The sequence below is a fragment of the Melitaea cinxia genome, chromosome 8, assembly GCF_905220565.1.
Source record: "Melitaea cinxia chromosome 8, ilMelCinx1.1, whole genome shotgun sequence".
NCBI lineage: Eukaryota > Metazoa > Arthropoda > Insecta > Lepidoptera > Nymphalidae > Melitaea > Melitaea cinxia.
In genome coordinates this window covers 10,208,520-10,227,073 of record NC_059401.1, presented here as the reverse complement: position 1 = coordinate 10,227,073, position 18,554 = coordinate 10,208,520, and the positions used below count along the sequence as shown (strand labels likewise).

Below are 18,554 nucleotides of genomic sequence, written 5' to 3'. Positions count from 1 at the left end.
TTTTGTTAACGTCCTCTTGACACCTAGATGACCTCCTGATACGCCATCATGTATTTCACGGAGAACATCTGGTACTCTCGTTCTTGGGACAATTATCTGAAGGTGGAACTCTCTGCCGTTAGTCTTCTCCCATTTCCGGTAGAGTATTCCGTTTTGAAGTATCAGACTGTCCCATTGAGCCCAGTACGCCTTAGTGACAGTGCCAGTGGGTGCAACCTCACTCCAGATTGGTTTTACGTCACCCCGTTTCTTCCATGTGATGATGTGCCGAAGGTAGTCATCTCTTTCTTGAGCTTCCCTCATAGCATCACTCTCCCAGATACCCAAAGGACTTGTCCTTGTTAGCTTTAATGTTACTTCATTAGATTCTTGCTTAATACAATGTTTGCAGTCTTCCGAACACGGCCTTCGTGAGAGTGCATCGGCATTCCCATGCATCTTTCCGCTGCGGTGTTCCACCTTGAAGTCGTACTCCTGAAGCTGCTCAATCCATCGAGCTACTTGACCTTCTGGGTTCTTGAATTGCAGTAGCCACTTCAAGGCTGCGTGATCAGTTCGCAGTAAAAACTGTCTGCCGATGAGATACTTGTTGAAATGTTGTAGCGTCTTTACAACAGCCAAGAGTTCTCTTCTTGTCACACAGTAGTTTCTCTCTGGCTTGGATAAAGATTTGCTGAAATATGCAATAACTACTTCTCTTTCACCCTGTTTTTGAGATAACACCCCTCCAATGGCCGTGTTGCTTGCATCCGTGTCGACTATAAATCGACCTTCGGTTTGTGGATATCCCAGGATTGGTGTTTCACACAGATGTTTTTTCAGTTTCTGAAAAGAATCTTCACAAGTCCCATCCCAACTAAATTGTCGTTTATCTTCTGTCAGCCGATGTAATGGCTTGGCTATCTCTGAGAATCCCTTAACAAAACGCCTGTAGTATGAGCACAGTCCGAGGAATGCCCGCACTTCGGTTTTGTCCTTAGGGGTAGGCCATTTTTGGACTGCTTCCAGTTTCTCCGGGTCTGTCTGGATTCCATCGCTGGAGATAACATGGCCGAGATAACTGACCTTATTCCTGAATAAATGACACTTTTTCGGGTTCAACTTTAATTTGGCCCCCTCTATTTTAGCGAAAACTCGCTCCAAGTTTTGCAAATGGTCCTCGAAGTCACGGCCGACAATGATCACGTCATCTAAATAGACTAAGCAAGCCTCTCCAACTAAGCCTGCCAGTACACACTCCATAAGTCGCTCGAATGTGGCAGGTGCATTGCACAATCCGAAGGGCATGACTTTAAATTGCCATAAACCTTTACCGGTCGAGAAAGCTGTCTTCTCCTTGTCTTTTGGATGAATTTCCACCTGCCAGTATCCAGATTTTAGATCTAGGGTTGAGAACCATTTCATGCCACTCAAGGTATCCAAAGTGTCATCAATTCGAGGTAACGGGTAACTGTCCTTCTTAGAGACATCATTGAGACGCCTATAGTCCACACAAAATCTCGTGCTACCATCTTTCTTTTTCACTAATACAACAGGTGAGCACCACGGACTTGCAGACGGTTCAATAATCTTATTCCTTCTCATGTCCTCCAAAAGGCCTTCAACTTCTTTTTCCTTTGCGATTGGTATCAGTCTTGCTCGTTGACGAATAGGTCTCTCGCTTCCGGTATCTATCCTGTGCTGGACCACCGACGTTCTTCCAAGGTCCCCTTCGTGACTGGAGAAGATATTCGCGTAGCGCTGTAAAAACTTCTTGGCTTTCATGCTCTGCGAATAAGTAAGATTACTCTTGCAGTCATCGAGTAGCTCAGTCACTAATTCGTAGTTGTTGCTCTTTTCCAAGTCTGCGCCTGTCATCGAACTACACTTTTTCATCCAGACAACTTCTTCACATTTTCCAATGACGTCACCTTTGTTCAAGCAGATCTCGCGATCATCAAGGTTCAAAACCTTGACCACAGCGTTACTGCTTCCACTAACAAGGGTTCTCGCCGTCATCAGTTTTTGCGCCGATGTCTTGGTAGGTGTGTCTTCGATCAACACGCATCTGTTTGACTTTTTCTTTCCAGTTGTCGGTAGTTTCACCAACACCCGAGCTTCGGCTCTTCCAGGTATAATGACTTTCTTTACACATGCAACTTTCCCGACAGCACCACCAAGAATGAAGATTTCTTCTTCACCACACTTGAAAACTCCGTCAGTGACATCAATTCTGCAGTTGTGTTTCTTCATAAAATCCAAACCCAAGATGCAATCATCCATAATCTCAGCCACGATAACGTTATGAGAGTATGAGGACCCCCCTACATACATCGTAACTGACATTTCTCCCAGGACGGGTATTGGCTGACCGGAGGCCGTAAGAAGCCGACAGTTAATTCTCCTCCTATGTCCCCTTGCGGCTTTTACCAGCTTTGGGTTCACTATTGTTCTAGAGGCTCCTGTGTCTAGAGTCATTTTGCAATCCGTCCCGTTAATAGTCCCCTGAATCGCAAGACTATTCCCGGTGCATGCCTGGGAGATAACAGTTATTGGGGCTTCCTCCGCGTCAGCCAGTACTCGCCCCTTAGTCCTGGCTTTTATTCGTTTCCCTGCTCCCGGGCAGGGGACGAATCCCCTTGTTTCTTCAGCTCCTTATTTGTTCCTCGATCCTTTTCATCCTTGCCATCTGGGTCTCCTTCTGCGGGCAGTTGAGCTGAAGATGGCCCCTTTCGCCGCACTTGTAGCACATGACTCCATAGCTTTTCTTCGTAGGAGCCTTGACCTCCTTGACTTCCTCAGAGACGTCGCGGATCTTATGGGTCTGCCGTATGTCATGGCGAACAGCCTCGACCTCCAAAGCATGCGCCAATGCTTCCTTTAACGATGTATGGTGACGAAGCCTCACTGCAGCTCTGACCTCCAGGTCTTTGATTCCGTCGACAAATGCTTGAACAATGTTCGTGTCTACCATCTTGGTGTCTGCTCCTGGGTGTGCCTTCCTAACGAGTTTCTCAATTTCCAACGCCCATTGTTGTAGTCCTTCTCCTGAGCGTTGGACTCTGTCACGCAGTTGGGCACGGAACACGTGTTCCAGGTGTCGCTCTCCGTATCGGGATTCAAGTGCCTCCATCAAGCCGTGGAACCCGTTTCCTGTATGTGGCAGTGCTTTCAGAACCGACAAAGCTTGCCCTCTGAGCGCAACAGTAAGAGCGGTCAGGCATTGCTCTTCCGTCCATCCGTTGGCAGTAGCAACCGTCTGGAATTGTTGACGATAAGCGTTCCACGGAGTAGTACCGTCGTATGGAGGCACTTTCACTCTTGGTCCTTGCGCCACTCCGGTACTTCCACAAGACATCGCGGCTCCCGTGGTTTCAAGGCGCACTACTTTTTTTCTGTAATTCAGTGAGGCCGGTTTTCACATTTTCAACATCCAATCCTAACCCGGTAACTCGTTCTTCCACTACGTCGACATCTTTTCGAAGCTTAGTCACCGCGTCACTAACATCTTTTACAGCCCAAAGCGTTTTTTCTTGGAGCTCTTTTTGTTTCTCTTGTAATTCTTGCAATTTGAAACTTGTTTGCTCTTGTGATTCTTGCAAAGCACTACGAATTTCAACCCTTTGCTGCTCTTGTAATTCTTGCAAAGCACCACGAATTTCAGCCTTTTGTTGCTCTTGTGATTCTTGCAAAGCACGAATTTCAGCCCTTTGCAGCTCCATTAATTTAATTAAACTTCCTAACTGAAGAGCCACTTGAGAGTGTAGAAGCTACGGTGTCGCTGGTGGACGTGGTAAGGTGGGCGGATCCAGTGGGCGGAGCTTGAGACAAAGTGGGCGGGGCCTGAGCCTGAGTAGGCGGGGCCTGAGCTTGAGTGGGCGGGCCTGCGTCCGAGTGGGCGGGGCCTGAGCCCGAGCGGGCGGGGCTTGAGCCCGAGTGGGCGGGGCCAGGGGGCGTGGTCAGTGGGCGGGGCATGATAGGCGGGGTCAGTGGGCGGGGCTTGGTCCATGGTAGGCGGAGCTTGGTCCCCAGTAGGTGTGGCCTCCGCAGCTCGTTGTGCCCTTGTCCTGACGCCCTTGAAGTCCTTGGAGTCTTCTCTCGGAGTCAATTGCATCTCCAAATCCCACTTCTGACACCAGTTGTTACGTGTTAGGGTTCGAAGGATTTGGAGAGAAAGACCTGCTGACTCTTTTCAAGACTTTATTCACTAGCACTAGGTCCAACACAAAGCACTAGATTCAAACACTAAGCATTAAGTTCAAACACTAAGCACTCACAATGTCCTCAGTCGAAGCCAATGTCGTAGGTTTCGCTGGTGTCACTCTTGATCACTAGTTTTCACTCTTGAAGTCGCCTCGAAGATCGCTCAAACTGAACTGAACTCGCTCGCCTACCTGCGGCTATTTATATCGGCCGACACGAGGCCCAGACCATTCTGGAAAGTTCGCGCATGTAGGTTTTCGAGACTATACTTCTATATAGTTCCACAATAGTTCCTCTAACGCCATCTAGTATTGAGTAGAGAGTTTCATGCTATCGCTGTCTTTATGTGGTTTCAATGGTTGCCGCTAGATGGCGCTAGATTCTTTGTGTGTTCGTAACAATAATAATAGAATTTTACGTACATTTGTAAAGATAGGCACCTATTATTTGGGGTGAAAAGTTCGTATCGTTTCTATGAAATGGCACCACTATAATAAAATCCATATCATTTTTAGGTAGTACCAACCTTCAAAAGAAACGTGTATAAATTAGACAGCTGTCTAATTATTAGTTTGTGAGATACAACATTTTGAGTGAAGCAACTTTTTTATTAAAAAAAAAAAATGGATAAAAAGGAATTTCGTGTTTTAATGAAACACTATTTTTTGATGAAAAAAAGTGCTGCTGATACAAAAAGTGGCTTGAAGCGTGTTATGCGGACTCTGCGCCGGGCGAAGCAACCATTTGTAAGTGGTTTGCTAAATTCCATACAGCCCATATGAGCACCGAAGACGATGAACGCAGTAGACGTCCAAAAGAGGCTGTTACGGACGAAAACATCAAAAAATCCACAAAATGATTTTGGAAGATCGTAAAGTGAGGTTGATTTGTATAGCTGACACTCTATATCAAAGGAACGTGTTCAACATATCGTTCATGAATATTTGGGTATGCGAAAGCTATGTGCAAAGTGGGTGCCGCGCGAGCTCACAATCGACAAGAACGTGTCGATGCGTCAGAACAATGTTTGGAGTGACAATCGATGAAACATGGATCCACTACTATACTCCGGAGTCCAGTCGGTCCAGTCTTAATTTTTTAAGTATTTTGAGAACTAGTCTACTTATTTAAATTAAGATTACAAATATTATTGTCTGCAAAAGATATTGGAACATGAGTTCTATCCTTATTTTGATTCTGTTTTTCAAAAACGCTTTCAAAAAATTCACTAAATCCCGCACATATTTCTGTAGGATTGTTAAACTGATGGTCACCTAAGGAAAGGGAACTTGGATAAACACTTTTGTTATTTCTTAAGTATTTTTGATATCGCCGAAAATTCTTTGGATCTTTTTTAATGTCATTCTGCATTTTTGTTTTAACTTTATTGTAGTAATAATCTTGTAATTTCTTTTGTCTTCTTCGTAATAAGGAAAATTCGTCGTAGTCTCTAGGATTCTTAAATGATTTCCAATGAGCATGTGCTTTTAGTTTTTCTTGAATAATATGGATTAATGATTTGTTATACCAAATAGGATAGTAATAAGAAACCCTTTCTGTAACAACCGGTACATGTTCATTTATTATTTTATTGATAGTTTCATAAAATTTGTCAACTATTACATTTATTGAATCACCTCTCAATATATTTTGCCAATTTAATTCACTGACAATTTCATTTATAACACTGTAGTCAGCTTTCTTAAACTTCATTTTACTCAAAGGTGGTTTCGAAAGTTCTTTTAGAAGCAAGTCAGAAGCGTCAATTTCTAAATAGGGATGATATTTGTCTTCAGTGACTAAAATTTAATCAGATTTTTGAACATTTAAATAGATGTTGCTAAAAATTAAGTCTACAGTGTAATTATTATTCACATTTGGTATTTGGTTAAATTGTGTCAAGTTAAAGGAGCTACATGTTTCGATGAAATCCATTGATGCGGTCCGCAATAATGTTGATCCGCGATTAAGATATAAGAGCTCTTCACTCTTCCAATCAATATTAGGGAGGTTAAAGTCACCAGTAATTATAAAGTACTCTTCAGATTTAGATGGTAAAATTGAAGACAAAAAAATTGTTACGGTCTCTAACCTTTTTTACTTGGGAATCATCTGGTGGTATATAAAATACGCCTATATTAAGATTTTGGTTATTTCCAATTACGCTTTCAGGGATTGTTATCTAATCGAATTCAACTCCAGCACAACTCCAATCTGATCTCTCCTGTGCCCTTAGTATGGACTTGGTACATATCATTACTCCGCCTCCATCACGTTTGTTTGATGTTTTGTTATTCCTATCCGTGCGAAAAACGTCATACCTACTGTCACACAGCTCTCGAATATAAAATCCGCTTTTAAGCCAAGTTTCGGTTACAAGCAACACCTCGTAGTCATTTTTGCAGAATATTTAGTCGGAATTGTTCTGTTTTTGTCCGTAATACACGAACATCTTGATATAATAACTGCAATGGTTTATTTATTAAGTAAATAATTTAATAGTTTCTTAAATAAATTAATAATTTATAAAAAAAGTAAGCATCAATAGTAATCATTAGTTTTAAGCCACAATACAATAATCTAGATTTGTTCAGCGGTCCAAATAATTACGTTCGATTTTATAAATTGTATTGTTACGTTGTAAGAGAGTGTAGCGTAGGTCAGTATGGTGTGTATGATGTATGGTGTATATATGGTGTAGGTGTGTGTACTTTTAGTTTAGATTCCCACCTAGATTCGGTAAAAAAAGAATGTACTTTAAGTTCACAGGCTTGGACAATAATGATAGATATTCATCATCATCATCATCACATCAGCCTATCGCAATCCAATACTGGACATAGGCCTCCACAAGTTCGAGCCAAAAATGGCGTGAACTCATGTGTTTTGCCCATAGTCACCATGCTGGGCAGGCGTCTTGGTGACCGCAGGGCTGGCTTTGTCGCACCGAAGACGCTGCTGCCCGTCTTCGACCTGTGTATTTCAAAGCCAGTAGTTGGATGGCTATCCCGCCATCGGTCGGCTTTATAAGTTCCAAGGTGATAGTGGAACTGTATTATCCCTTAGTCCCCTCTAACGACACCCACGAGAAGAGAGGTTTAATGCCGTAGATATGATAGATATTACGATATAGTAAAACAATCTCAAAAACACCTTGCATCTAATTATTATTTGATTTTTTTAAAATCTTTTTCTGAATTTATAGTTAATACAGGACGTTCCTCGTTTTTTCTTAAAAAAAATATTGCAGTTACGAACCCAAACAAATCGATATGCTTTTTCTGCTGCAAGTTTTTTTGATTTCCTTAACAATTCTTTTTATTCATAGGTGTTAGTGTGCATTAAAAAAAATCTTCATTGATCGCCGTTAAGTCCGATATTTGCAGTGTCGATGCCTCTGCATTTTCATAAGCCTAATAGTATGGAGTCCTTTAAGTCGCGACTTCTTAGTTTTACAAAAAGCGACTTAGGTCTTCCCTTTTTTTGCTGCAATGGTTGTACACGGGTGGCGAATTCAATCTCTTCGGGCCTTAAACTAACTCCTGCATATTTAGCAATCTTTATGACAATGTTACCAAGTGCTTCGCCTTTGGCTTCTGGTAGACCTATTATCTCAAGATTTGCCATACAAGACCACTGCTTTTGTTTATTAGTCTGAGCCTTTAAGTCCGAAATTTCGGTCTGCGATTTTGATACTATAGATTGCAGTTCAACGGACCTTTCTTCCAAAGCATTGTATTCCATTTCGTAGCTTACTATGTGATTCTTCTAAATTTTTAAATTCAGAAAATATTTCCTTCTTTATTTCAGCCATTAAAAATTCTTTCAGTTCATTCACTATATATTCCAGTGCAGATTTTAATAAGCGTTTGTCGATGATAGATTCACATTGTAGTAAGAAGTCTGGTGAGCCAAGCTTTTCAGGTGTAGCCAGAATTTGCTGATCCGTTGTGTTCGCTGGAGATGAGTATAAAGGCGACCTAGACAAGGATTTTGACTGATACGTAGCATCGGCACCTATCCGTAGCTGCTTTTTATTTTTGCTTGAGTATAGACTTGTGTTATCGGGAAAGCTTTCAGTATCTTTTTTTCTATGGTTCTTGACATGATGTACATTTTCATTGTGCTCTAGTCGTTGTCAAATTTTTGAATGGCTTCATACAATCACTATGGTAATACTGTGAACACTCAGTACGTTTAATTATTTTTTGATTCACTGCGATGTTGTTATTATAGACTTTGCACAGAAAGGCCATATCTTAATAGCTATCACACTAAGAAAATTATAAAAATCTATAATATCGGTTATGTTGAGGTTCGAACTCGGTGCACTCGGTTACTTCGCTGTTTAAAACCGCGTTGTAAGCCACGACGCCAGCACGCTCAAGTCTATTCTGTCTATATAAGTAGTTTAGTAAAATATCACTGTCACATTTATTTTTAATCACTGAGTTCACTTTAAATATACATTAACTTTGCTTGTTTTACGTTCACTACCTACGGTTATTTTATTTGCAAAATCTGCGCACAGCCACTTTTTAACGATTTAGCACAATTTTAGTACTCAAATGTCATTATTCGAAAAGTTCTCAAATTTTAAATGCGAGAGGTTCTTTAAACGTCTTTCTAGTTTGTATACCCGCGATGAATCTCTTAAAACCCTTACTGTCGAATCCGTACGACTCACATTTGGTGGTACACAAGCGCGCGGCACGATGCTTCGTCATTTCATTTGATTTTACATTATCTCTTAAATTATTCGTCCAAATTAAATGTTGTAAAGGACAGTTTATCTACATAAAATTGCCTTCTTGATGAAGTATTTTCATTCGTAAGAATTCATATGCCTGGCTTTATTAATGCAATAAAATCACCTTTTCATTTTTTTTACTCATGAATTCGTTTCAGTTATTTTAAAGCTATGGTATCTTCTAAGATATTAATTGAAATCAAATCATATCAAGAAACCCAAGCACAAATTGGTTCAGAAAGAAATACTCGTGACGAATAACGTATTTATGTGGATACAGATTTATATCATGTGTATAAAACCAGTGAATTAACCTTTAAGAGCTCTCGCGGACTTTTTTTAGAATTTTTAATGGCAATCATTTGCGTCATACATAGTTTTAGCTTTTACCATTTACGCAGCGCACGCAACGGAAGCTCTCAAAAAAGAACATTTTTTCCCATTTTCGTAACATTTCTTATAAATTCTCAGTTCCTGTTCGTCGTAGTATGATGTTATATAGCCTAAAGCCTTAATCGATAAATTGACTATTCAACGCAAAAGAATTTTTCAATTCGAACCAGCAGTTCCTGAAATTGTAGATCGAACAAACTCTTCATTTTTAACCGACTTCCACAAAAGGAGGAGGTTCTCAATTCGACTGTATTTTTTTATGTATGTTACATCAGAACTTTTGACCGGGTGGACCGATTTCGACATTTTTTTTTAAATCGAAAGGTGGTGTGTGCCAATTGGCCCCATTTAAATTTATTTGAGATCTAACAACTAGTTTTCGAGTTATATCTAATAATGCGTTTTTACTTGACGCTTTTTTCGTCGACCTACGTTGTATTATACCGCATAACTTTCTACTGGATGTACCGATTTTGATATTTCTTTTTTTGTTGGGAAGGAGATATCCCTAGTTTGCTACCATGATAAAGAAACCAGGATCTGATGATGGGATCCCAGAGAAATCGAGGGAAACTCTCGAAAATCCGCAATAACTTTTTACTGGGTGTACCGATTTTGATAATTTTTAATTTTATCGAAAGCGGATGTTTATCATGTGGTCACATTTAAATTTTATAGAGATCTGATAACTACTTTTTGAGTAATATTTGATAACGCGTAGTTACTTGACTATTTTTTCGTCGATCTACGTTGTATTACTCGTCAATGTAATTGAAGTCGGTTTTTTTTTCGTTTGCGAGCAAACACAATTATTGTAATATTAATATAGATGTTTAACCTATTTACTTTTTTGGCAGATTGAAAGTGAGAAAATATATGGAGATGCGCCGCCATATGGTTGGCCGTCTCATGGTGTTATAAGTTTTGAAGATGTCTACCTTAAATACGGGTAAGCTCGATTTTTATCAATTAGCTTCTATTTTTCTATATTATCTTTCGATAGAGAGATTAATAATAACTTTTGAGGTGTTGTTAAACTCGTTAGTTTGGTTGGGATACGTTAAGTTTGACCAATTTTTGCTGCAATATTACCATTAAATGAGTTGATCCTTAAACTGACTATAAATTTAAAAAAAATCACATTTATTTTAATTTTAGAAACTTAAATATTGTTTCTTTTTTTAAATAAAAAAGCCAGTGTTGTTTATAAAGATAGTTAAAGAAAAGATAGATTAAATTATTAAAAGGTTATGTGATCGAAGCTGAAAGGGACAGACGTCTGATGTTCTAGATAAACTTCATCTAAACTTTGTATCACAATCTGACCTTTTTCTGGCCGTCAGGAGAAGCGAGGGTGAAGCGGCGCTGCGAGGGCTAACGTTTTCGAGTCACCCCAGCGAGCGGCTGGCAGTGGTGGGGCGCACGGGGGCGGGCAAGAGCTCGCTGTTACGCGCAATACTTCGCCTCGCGCCATGTACTTCCGGCCGCGTGCTAGTGGACGGCGTCGACGTCGCGACGCTGCACTTGCACGCGCTCAGGTAACAGAACGTAACCTGCTTCGCTACGCTGCGGATACTTTAAGAGAGTTTGAAGAGCTCGAGATTTCATGTCGACTTTCGCTTAAATTTGCTCATTTCGACATATACATTTAAACTCCTAATGATGTTTAGAAATAACTAACATATTTGACGTGACCTCTATCACTGCGAATTGGCCGCCAAAAATGATTACCGTTCGCAGATCGCGCATCGGCATCATTCCCCAGGAGCCGTTCGTGTTCACGGGCAGCATACGCGAGAACGTGGACCCCCTGCGGCAGTACCTGGACGCGGAGGTGTGGCGCGCGCTGGACGCGTGCGGCGCGCGGGCGGCCGTGGCGGCGCGCGGCGGCCTGCGCGCGCCCGCCGCCGGCCTGGCGCGCGGCCAGGCGCAGCTGCTGTGCCTCGTCCGGGCGCTGCTGCAGCGAGCCAAGGTTCGCCAACTGTCATTTCATTCACTGTCTGCAAACAATGTTTTGTTGATTCTTTTTTAACCCTTTAAACCGCCGTGCAATCATTCGCGTGAAGTGCCTGTAGCGCCAGCAACCCTTAGGTATAATTTTGCATAGTGTTGTAAAGTATAGTTATCGATAAACATCAAAGGTTTCATTTCTTTATTAAGTATAGTACTGCATATTAATTAATCTTCAAACATACGTTTATCAGTCTTTAAACATACTTAATCAGTCTTAATTGTTATTTCTTCATAAAAAATTAATACTCTGGCGATGGACACGGGCTGAAAGTCTCTTGATTTTGTGTTAATTTGTGTTAAGTCTTTAAGTTTGCAGGCAAACGGAGAAAAACCGACTTCAATTATCGACAAGTAGTACAACGTAGGTAGACGAAAAAATGGTCGAGTAAATACGCACTATCAAAGATTACTCCAAAAGTTATACTACTTGTCGATGTAATTGAAGTCGTTTTTTTTCGTTTGCCAGCAAACACAATTATTGTAAGTCGAATGCTGGTTCTTGCTTTGTGCCCCCAACGGGACGAGTGCTTTTTGACTTATCCCTCGTGCGTATTGACTATCTTTCACTCGCTTGTCGATGTAAACTGAAGTGGTATTTTTTTTTTGTTTGCGCGTATACCAGGGGTTGTCAAACTTTTTAGTCTACTGCCCACTTTGAGAATAAATTATTTCATAGTGCCCCCATTTTTTCACCAACTTAAAAACCACTGTAACTTCAAATTAAATTAATTATTGCGAGCTGTATTAGCGGAAATTAAACATGAATTCTAAGCGAGACTTTTACTTTAACCCGCAAGAGTTAACTTGAGACCCGAGCTCAGTAGGTAGTACACAGCGGCGCTCAGTTCTCAAGTTAATTCTTACGGCCTACAACTGCTAATGAGAATGATTATTGAAACGCTACTTTATAGTATTTTGACAGAGTATCTTTTATTCAAAATAAAACAAACATAATCGATTCTAATATTTAAAAAAACCCACCATAACTTGTGAAGGATGATTTAAATCGCCCCCCAAGTCTCTACACAACGCCACCATTTTTTTCTGGGTCTCTTACCACCCCCCTTTTAGCCTGAAGCGCCCACAAAGGGGAGTTATCGCCGACTTTGGGAAAGGCTGGCGTAAACACATTTATCGACTATGGTAAGAGAAGAGTTGGTCAAACACAATATTAAAAGTTATATTTCTTCTACCAAGGCAATATTTAACATTCAAGCTACTCTGAAGTTTTATCTCGTAAGAGTTAATTCTTATATAATTAGGCTAGTGAAGTCACAAACCGGCGGGACGAACACGACGTGATTATAATAATGATAAATAATAATAATAACATTTATTTGCAAGAAATTTATTAAAGTATTCTCGATCTACAGGTGCTGCTCGTGGACGAGGCGACGGCCAACCTGGACGCGGAGAGCGAGCGCGTGATCCTCGACACGATCCGCTGTTCCTTCGGAGGCAGCACGGTGGAGTTTTTTCTTTTTTATATATATACCATAAGGCAAACAAACGTACGAGTCACCTGATAAACGAATACCGTAGCTTATAGACGCATACAACACCAAAAGCATCGAAAGCGCGTTGACGACTACATCGTACCATCATACAGGAATTCTGGTCACCTTACTCACCAAAGGAGCACTGCTCGAGAGCAGTATTATTTAGCTGTGATCTTCTGTTAGGTTGAGGTACTTCCCCAGTCGAGCTGGTCCAGATTTTGAACAGGATATTCCCTGCCGTGCCCTGCCTCAGGTGGTGTTCGTGGCGCACCGGCTGACAGGCGTGTTGGAGTGCGCGCGCGTGCTGGTGCTGGGCGGCGGCCGCCAGCTGGAGCTGCGCGCGCCGAACGACGCGCTCGCCGACCCCGCCTCGCACCTCTACCGCCTGCTGCACCCCGACGACTAGCCGCCACTGGCGCGCGACCGACGACACGTTTGGCACACATGTGCACTCCCCCTCCCACACAATTCGAGGCGGTGATTAAAACTTCGGTTGATTCCAATGACCATACCAAAATTTAATCACCATATATCACCAAGGGAGGCAGGTTGTTAAAAAGTAGCTAAAAAAAACATCACCTTATCATTGGGCAACACCTAATGTAGTGAGCAATAAATTCAGGATAAATCTTATTATCATTTACTAGGCGATTACATTACGAGGCGGTTTTAGAAAGTGTTCCAATATAAATAATTAATAGTAAAATTGAAATGGAACGTTTTAATTACATTTAAAGTAACAAATTGCGTAGTCGTTTAACCCATTTATTTGTAAGCTTAGTTACCATTGCCTTTATGAATACCTAATTTATGCTACTAAAATTTAAAATGTTACACAATTGGTATTTACAATATCCATAAGAGTATGTTAAATAAAAAATACAGGTTTACGATTATTAGATAGTTTTATACAAAGAATTAAACCAAACAGATTGTGCATAATAAACCTTATGAATATAATGTAAATAATTGTTTTAAATATAAAGTATTACGATGACATTTGTAGATAAGTTAAAAATATAAATGTTTATTTGCAGTAATTTATATTGTGACAATAGTCAGTAGCAGTAAGCGTTGTTGTGTTATATGGTAACAACAGAAACTGATAAAAGTTTTAAAATGTATGATTTACATATTTCTCTCTTCTGGTTTTTTGTATGGGTAGTTAATGTAATCGAAAATTTCTTCTTCTGAAGTAATTTGAACTGCTTCACCAGGAACTCCTGTAGAAATTATTTTAATATGATATGTTAAGCAGTCATTTAAGATCTCAACATAGTTATAAGTACCTACTACACTTCACCCTGTAATATCCCACGACTGGGCATAGGCCTCTTTCCCCATGTAGGGGGAAGGATTAGAGCTTAATCCACCACGCTGCTCCAATGCGGGTTGGCGGATATATTCCCTAATATGAGTAACGATCGCTATCAGGCGTAGATGATAACAACCGGAACCGACGGCTTAACGTGCTCTCCGAGGCACAGAGGGGAGACCCACAAGGGCTGCATAAACACCCAGACCATGGCAAACACCTGTATGGCCAATACAAATGTTTGTCATGTGCGGGGATCGAACCCACAACCGCCAGCGCAACAGGCACAATCCATATCTGTGACAAAACTGTGAAATAACTAATATAAAATAAATAGTCATATTGTGTTCTGTGTAATAATTTGACTATTTTTTTTTTCAAATAAGTGAAAATTGTTGTGTACACATATATGTTTATTTTGTTATTAGTGTCGGGTAAGAGAACTAAATGAAAATATACAACATTGCACTGCATACTAAGAAATAATTGGATTTTATTTTACTTTATCTAACTCGAGTTTTTGTATTTGTGATATATTTATATGCTAACTATTGAAATTAGTATAGTAATTAAAAAGTCAATTACTATATATAATGATTTTGCATTAATATTCGTTGTATTTATACGATTAGTGTAAGGATAAGCAGACATAAATAATAGAACATTGATAAAGGATGTTTTTCTCACCGGTTACTCCTATCGGTCTTAAGAAATATTCATTAAGAGTGAAACCATTCTCAAGAGCGTGTGTCCTCATTTGTTTATTAAAGACATCACTTCCTGTGAAGTAAAGCACGGCGCAGTAATATTGCTCGTTGGGAATGAGACGTATGTCCAAACGCCGAAATGGATGCTCATTAGATAAACGACACACTCCCTGATAAAAGAATACTGTTATGGAAAATGTAATTATAGACTTAATATAAATATGTACAGAGACTTAATATTGCTATATGTATAGGTCTACCAACATAAATATAAAACAGTAACTGCTGAGTTTCTTGCTTCTGATTCAGATTCAAAATCTGCATTTTAAGTCTGAATCAGGGGTTCTGGTGGAGGGTTCATACTGGCAAGAATTAATTTATTTAAAAACCAATATAATTTTAATTTGTAGTAATGATTGAAAATTACATTTTAAACTACTTGAATAAAGAAATTTTTATTTTTGAAAATTATAACTTCTATTTTCAGAATCTAATACATTATTTGCATGTTAGTCTTTGCATTAATATTATTAAAGGAAACAAAAATTAAAATGCTTTTTATAATAAAAGAAAATTTATATGTTAGTATACACTAATCAACTCTTACCATAAATTTAGTATCACCCATTGATATTGTGTCGGTAATAAGATCGTTTAAAGCTGTTACTATACTTTTTAGCAATTTGTTGTGGCCTTTGTTCTTTTCACTATTTATTATAAGTGAAGGGTGAGTAATCAGAGCATCTATATCACCACTTTCTAATTTTCCTCGTCTAAAAATGTGATTAACGTTACCAAACTTGTCAAACATAAAGCAATTAATTTGAATTAAATAAAATGTTATGTTTCACATGAAGCTAAAACTAGCAGCTGGACATTAAAGTTGTTTCTGTCTTACACGCTAAAGTACTATTTTCTACTGAGCTAAAAGAATGAAAATTATAATTCCTTAAGAAAATAAATAAATAATTTCCTAAGGCTTTTTTTTAATATAAAATAACCTTGCTCATAAACATTAGATTTAGTTGAAATAAACTGGGTCTTAATTTCTCTTTTTTATTTTAATCTTTTTCAATTTAAATAATAATAAATAAACAATTATATAGTTATAATTAACTTCTATTAACAAGAAGAATAATTAAAATTTAAATAAATAATTTGATCCCAATCCTTTAACTAATAAGGGAGCTGTTGGTTTTATTTTAAAAAATTAAATTTTAATTTTCCTGTTATTTATAGATACTTTAAGTAGCCAGTAACCTACTATTTTCAGCTACAAATTCTTCATTGGCAAAAATAGTTATAAAACTATTTTATAACCTGTAACTACCACAAATAGTAATCGTGTACTGAGTGTCTAAATTTGTAATCTCAGTTCGAATTATAGTTTCTATTTTCTGAACCTCTGATCTAGGGATCTTTTTTTCAAAGTCTTCAAAGTATCTGAAAAAAATTAATTATGTAGAAACATATATTCTTGGAAACTCACGGGTAAGGTACCGAGATAAGTATTAAACTTTTTAACTTACATGGAAACGAAAATGTTTTTTGACAAAGTCTCAGATTTAAGTTTGCTTACCTTCTGTAGTATTAAAATATCTACTGGATTTTATATTAATAATACAAAAAAATATATATATTATTTAAAAATTATAAAGGTATAAATTAATAGGTCTAGGTAAGTCTCAGACAGTAATTATTAAATATTTTTAAAAAAGTTTTGGACCTACTAAATTTTTTGACACTACAATATTAAATTTGTGATAAGAGACTTATATTTAAGCTGTTGAGCCTGCTTAGCAGTTTTTCGATAACAGCTTCAGTCCTAGAGGCTGTCTTCTTAAGCCAGTGTGTCAGCTCTAGAAATATGAGTTGTCAAACTGAGAGATAGTTCTTATACCAGAGATGTCTTTTATGTCCAAAGCATAATTTTCTTTTTACCTTTTCTGTGGAAAGGATACTTATAAGTTGTTTAAGGTATATATACTTCCATGATAAACAGCTTATTTACTTACTTTAATCCAATAAGTTGGTGATGGTTAAGTTTATTTTTATTATTCCTTAAATCATCTAACGTCTTTATACCAGCATTAAGAAGTTCTGCAGCCTTGACTGGTCCTATACCCGATACTCTTGTCAACAAACTAAGAGCTTGTGCATTTTCATCTTGATGTATATTTTCTAATTTTCTTAGTTTACCTGTTTGCAAAAATTCATCAATTTTCTTCGAAATTTTCTCTCCTATGCCATTTAATTTTTTAGCTTCTTCTCCTGATTCAATTCGTTTACTATGTGATGCTAAAACGCTTGCTGCTTTTTTATACGCATTGAATTTATGAATATTACGACTCACATTCTTTTCATAATCTGCTAATTCCATCAAAAAATCACAAAAATCTCTATTAAGGTTATCGTTTTCTGAATGATTTTTTCGCTTGCTCATATTTCAGCCTTAATTTTTAAATATATTTTCTTCAAGTTAATATTACACTTGACGAGTATTTTGTTTCGGCGGCAATTTCAAACAACAACTTTATTATACCTACTGAAGTACTGATTATAATTCATATTTCAATAATCAGTAATCAATGACAATCAATGACAGAACGGCTCAAGCTCAACTACCAAAGTCTTGTTATTATTTAATAAAAATAGGTACCTATATATTGTAATTACATAGTCAATGTAGTAGTCAACTAGCCAGCTAGAAACTTTTATTATAATTATTAAATAAAGTATTCACAATCGATATTAAAGAAATAAGAAAACAATGATTTAATTGATTTTGATATCGATATTTAAAACAATTTCCACATCGATATCAAAACTATGGTTAAATAAATTAATCTAATGTATAAAATTCTCGTATCGCGGTGTTTGTAGTTAAACTCCTTCGAAACGGCTTGATCGATTCTCATGAAATTTGGTCCACCTCTAAAATTTTTTTTAATATTTAGATAAATTCTTTATTTTTTATTTTATTATGATTTTGCGTTGAAAAATACATACAATTCTAAATTTTCACCGATCTACTACAAAGCCCTATTTTTAAATAGCGTTAAGCGGCAAGACAACGTTTGCCGAGTCAGCTAGTAATTTATAAAACCTTTTTTTTTCAACGATACTATATTTATTATAAGTAATAAACATTTTCTTTAAAACCAGTTAGTTTTTTTAGGCAACGACTTCTAACTTCAGGAAATTATTATTTCGGCAAATTAATTTTAACTGCTTGGGAAAATTAAAAATATAATTTTTTTATGATATTTATGATCTGATTGTTTGATGATTTTTATGATCTAATCATTAAAAATCATACAAAAATCATTCAAATATTAAAAAAAGATAGAAAAAAAAAGAAAATAGATAAAACAAATTAACTTAAGTTGTGTGAATGAATAAGCTGTGAAGTCAATTTTATTTATTACCCGACTACAGCAAAGCCAAAAGGAGGATTATAATTTTAGCAGTCCATGACGTATGTATGTTCATCTATTCCCTTGCATTTCTCAAACTTCTTGTCGTATTTAGACAAATGAGGTATCATTAGAAGCGTCTTAATTGTCCGCTAGTTATTCGCTAGGTGCGAAGTCATGATGGGGTGAGCCGAATCGAAACTAACGTACACAGTGGTTAATTTTTGTACTAAACGACTCTGTTTTTAAGAATGTCGTATAAAATACACGTGAACATTT

General features: G+C 37.9%; 2 protein-coding genes across 2 annotated transcripts in view; one reads left to right on the top strand and one right to left on the bottom strand.

Annotated features, from left to right (window-relative positions):
* LOC123655619 (ATP-binding cassette sub-family C member 10) overlaps nt 1-13,549 on the top strand; it is a 40,032-nt gene extending 26,483 nt beyond the window's left edge. The window contains exons 20-24 of the mRNA XM_045591382.1: nt 10,183-10,274; nt 10,669-10,863; nt 11,066-11,297; nt 12,712-12,804; nt 13,091-13,549. Coding sequence (XP_045447338.1) covers nt 10,183-10,274; nt 10,669-10,863; nt 11,066-11,297; nt 12,712-12,804; nt 13,091-13,243 — 765 coding nt within the window. The 3' untranslated portion in view covers nt 13,244-13,549. The remainder of the gene's footprint in view (nt 1-10,182; nt 10,275-10,668; nt 10,864-11,065; nt 11,298-12,711; nt 12,805-13,090) is intronic.
* A 314-nt stretch (nt 13,550-13,863) lies between these two features.
* Nucleotides 13,864-17,476, bottom strand: LOC123655620 (DNA polymerase beta-like). The gene is made up of 5 exons (XM_045591383.1): nt 16,875-17,476; nt 16,180-16,302; nt 15,467-15,632; nt 14,840-15,029; nt 13,864-14,060 (listed from the first exon to the last, which is right to left on the bottom strand). Exons 1-5 carry the CDS (start codon nt 17,300-17,302, stop codon nt 13,966-13,968), a joined length of 1,002 nt encoding a protein of 333 aa, XP_045447339.1. The 5' UTR covers nt 17,303-17,476; the 3' UTR covers nt 13,864-13,965.
* Nucleotides 17,477-18,554: the final 1,078 nt, after the last annotated feature.

Coding starts and splice junctions, on each gene's coding strand:
- LOC123655620 (XM_045591383.1), bottom strand. CDS start 17,302: ATGAGCAAGCGAAAAAATCATTCAGAAAACGATAACCTTAATAGAGAT. Junction 15,633..16,179: donor ACTATTTGTGGTAGTTACAG/GTTATAAAATAG, acceptor TCACATTTTTAG/ACGAGGAAAATTAGAAAGTG. Junction 14,061..14,839: donor AAGACCGATAGGAGTAACCG/GTGAGAAAAACA, acceptor TAATTTCTACAG/GAGTTCCTGGTGAAGCAGTT.